Genomic DNA, 3158 nt, shown 5'->3' with positions numbered 1-3158 from the left:
TCCCGCCGGAGTTCCGCTAGCCTATTAACATTTATTTTTTCCTTTCTTTGATGATGGTCTCGCACTATATAATTGCTTTTGTAACACTGTACATACATGCGGAAATTTTCATACTTATTAGAGGAAATGTACTAGAAATGTTTCTTTGCAACGATAATAAAGGAATCATTACATAGTCAGCACGCTATGCACTGGGGATGCTTGTCTTACTCTTTGAAGATATGATTTTCTTTTGGAATTAGGTCGTTAAATAGGACATAGTTTTTGTTTTGTTTTTAAAGGTGTTAGTATGGAATGTTATTGTTTTTCTTTAGCACAACTCTACACAATGGGCTGTTTTTGCTTTGTCCTGTATTTTAGATTTGTGAGTCCGTAAACTTACTACTGACCCAACGGGGGTCAATATGAAACGGGTTAGTACAAGATATTGTAATTGTAATTAAAACAAACAAACTTCAAATGAAATAAGTGTAAAATATTTTCTTCATATTAGCAAAACTTCAGATGATGAAAGCAAGTTAGTGCTATTGATAAACCTAAATATATTTTATTCAAACAAAAAGGGGTCATCATATAATCCCACTTATTAAACCATCGTGAAATTCCTTCCTTCAGTTCTAATAACTTCTATATTGTGCAATTAAATTAGCTAAAATTGGCAGCTCAGTTTTGCAGTCGGGTCGTCCTGGAAACAAACGAGGCGTCCATATGTTAGATGGTTTGGAGGTTGGTGACTTAGATGTTAGAAAAAAAAGTATTTTTATTTAGAAAGTTTGATTACAAAAATCCTTTAACAATATATAAAAAAATATGATAGAGCTAGATTAAGGTTTGATAAGCGTGCATTTGAAGTTTTGACAGATGAATTATAAATGTAGCTTAATTAATTTTTAAAACATTAGGGATTTGTATTTAACAATAGAATATATGATATTGATAGGCTTAACTTAGAAGTTAGAAAGTTCTTGGATCACGAAGTAGGTCTAGACATATATCGCAATTTTGAATACATAACGGAAGCTCTTCCACCGGTGGGACAGTGATAAGCCTACAGACTTACAATAATAAAATCAGGGGTTTGATTCTTCGTGTCAGACACAACAGATACTGAGGAAGTCCAAAAAACGAAATAGAACTTGGAACCATTTTTGAAAGATAGATGTACCTTTATGATAGGTTATCATAAGTAATACTGTTAATAATGAGTAAAGTGATACTATCACTAATAATGTGATTTGCTTAAGTTAGTTTAATTAACCACTTTTCAATCCTTACAACTTTTATGCTATCTCACAAAAAGACCATAAGAATGCAGACCAAACTGTATACTTTTTTTTATTGTGCAGAGAATGGGTACCAAGAAACAAAATTTTGCATGGAAGTTTCTTATGGAAAAAATTTTTATTGATAAATTCTTAAATATTCAAGATAAACATATTTCTTAAAAAAATCAGGTTGGCTCACAAAGGGTATGAAAGATAAAATTAAAGAAAAGCATCACAAATTTAAGAAATTTAAATTGACTGGTATGACAGGAGATTTAGAAGATTATAGAAGATCAATAAAGTTGGTCAAACAAGAAATTAGGACATCAAAAAGGATGTATAAAAAAGAGGTTGGCCAAAAATGTAAAAATTAAGTGTAAGGGTTTCTTTAAGTATATTAGGGGTAAACAAAATATTAGAATGGGGGATAGGAGCCTTGAGGGATAAAGGAAGGCTTGTATCTGATGATTATGAGATGGCTGGGTAATGATATTCTGCATTTTCTTCAGTTTTTACTAGTGAAGATTTAAGCAGTATTCCTCATTTTGAATAGTTTATAGATGGAAACAAGGTCAGACAATATGATTACTTTAATTCTGAGCTTGTTAAGAAAAAAATAATAAGACTCCTGGGGCAGATAATATTTCCCAAGGGTTTTGAAGGAGGTTAATGATTGGATATGTGGGTCGCTTGCTACTATTTTTTTTTGTAAGTCCTTAAATAGTGGGCAGGTGCCAAAGGATTGGAAGTTAGCTAATGTCACTCCTCTTTTCAAGGTAGTTAATATAAATTGTCTCATTAATTATAGGTCTGTTAGTCTTACATCAGTTTGGGGAAAATTTTGGAAAGTGTGATAAAAGATGCTTTACAAAGTTATTTAACAAAGTTTAATATTTTATTGGATAGTCAACATGGTTTCACTAAGTGAAAATCTTGGCTTACAAATCTTTTAATGTTCTTTGAAAAGGTTACTGTTTATGTAAATGAGGATAAGGGTGTAGATTTGGTGTATCTGAATTTTCAGAAAGCATTTGACAAGGAGCTAAATGAAACGCTTGTAAAAAAATTATCTCTATAGGTGTGGGAGATAAGTTAGCAAATTGGATAGAAGAGTGGCTGGATGGAAGAAAGCAGAGGGTTGTTATAAATGGAGTTCAGTCAAACTAGATTAATGTCACAAGTGGGGTATCTCAGGTCTCAGGACCTTTGCTCATTTTGATTTACATCAATGACATAGATGAAGTAATATTCAATAAATTACTAGAATTTGCTGATGATGTTAAGATTTTGGGTGTTTGATAGGTGTGAAGAGGATACTGCTGCTTTTAAAAGGGATTCAAATCATTTAGTGAGTTGGGAAAATAAATGGCAGATGGGTTTTAATGATAATAAATGCAAGATTATGCATGTGGGTTATCATTATTTGAATCATAAGTATAATTTGGATGTGAATAACCTTAATAGTGTCATAAAAGAAAGGGATCTTGGTGTAATGGTTGATCACTTTCTTAAACCATCCAAGCAGTGTGCTGTTGCCAGTGGTAAGGCAAATAGGACTTTAGGTTGTATCTATAGAAATATTGAATACAAGTCTAAAGAGGGTATAATTTCATTGTATAGGTTACTGGTTAGGTCACATTTGGAGTATTGTGTTCAGTCTTGGGCTCATTACCTTAGGAAGGACATTGAATTGTTGAAAAGGGTTGAGAGGAGGGTTACTAGAATGGTGCCTGGGATGGAGGGGTTGTCATACAACGAGAGGCTGAAATATCTCAAATTGTTTTCTCTTGAAAAAGAATAGTTAGGGGATCTGATTGAGGTGTTTAAGATTGTAAAGAGAATTGATTGTGTTGATGTATCATCTTTTATTATTTTTAACAATGAGAATAGTAG

At 32.3% G+C, this 3158-nt stretch overlaps 1 protein-coding gene across 1 annotated transcript in view; it reads left to right on the top strand.

Annotated features, from left to right (window-relative positions):
• The first annotated feature begins 622 nt into the window (after positions 1–622).
• The window catches only part of LOC106457420 (caltractin-like), a 22839-nt gene continuing 20303 nt past the window's right edge, over positions 623–3158 (top strand). Inside the window, exon 1 of the mRNA XM_013916834.2 lies at positions 623–726. Coding sequence (XP_013772288.1) covers positions 716–726 — 11 coding nt within the window. The 5' untranslated portion in view covers positions 623–715. The remainder of the gene's footprint in view (positions 727–3158) is intronic.

The sequence above is a fragment of the Limulus polyphemus genome, unplaced genomic scaffold, assembly GCF_000517525.1.
Source record: "Limulus polyphemus unplaced genomic scaffold, Limulus_polyphemus-2.1.2 Scaffold328, whole genome shotgun sequence".
Taxonomy (NCBI): domain Eukaryota; kingdom Metazoa; phylum Arthropoda; class Merostomata; order Xiphosura; family Limulidae; genus Limulus; species Limulus polyphemus.
The sequence above is the reverse complement of the archived record's forward strand: the minus strand, read 5'-3'. Positions and strand labels throughout refer to the sequence as shown.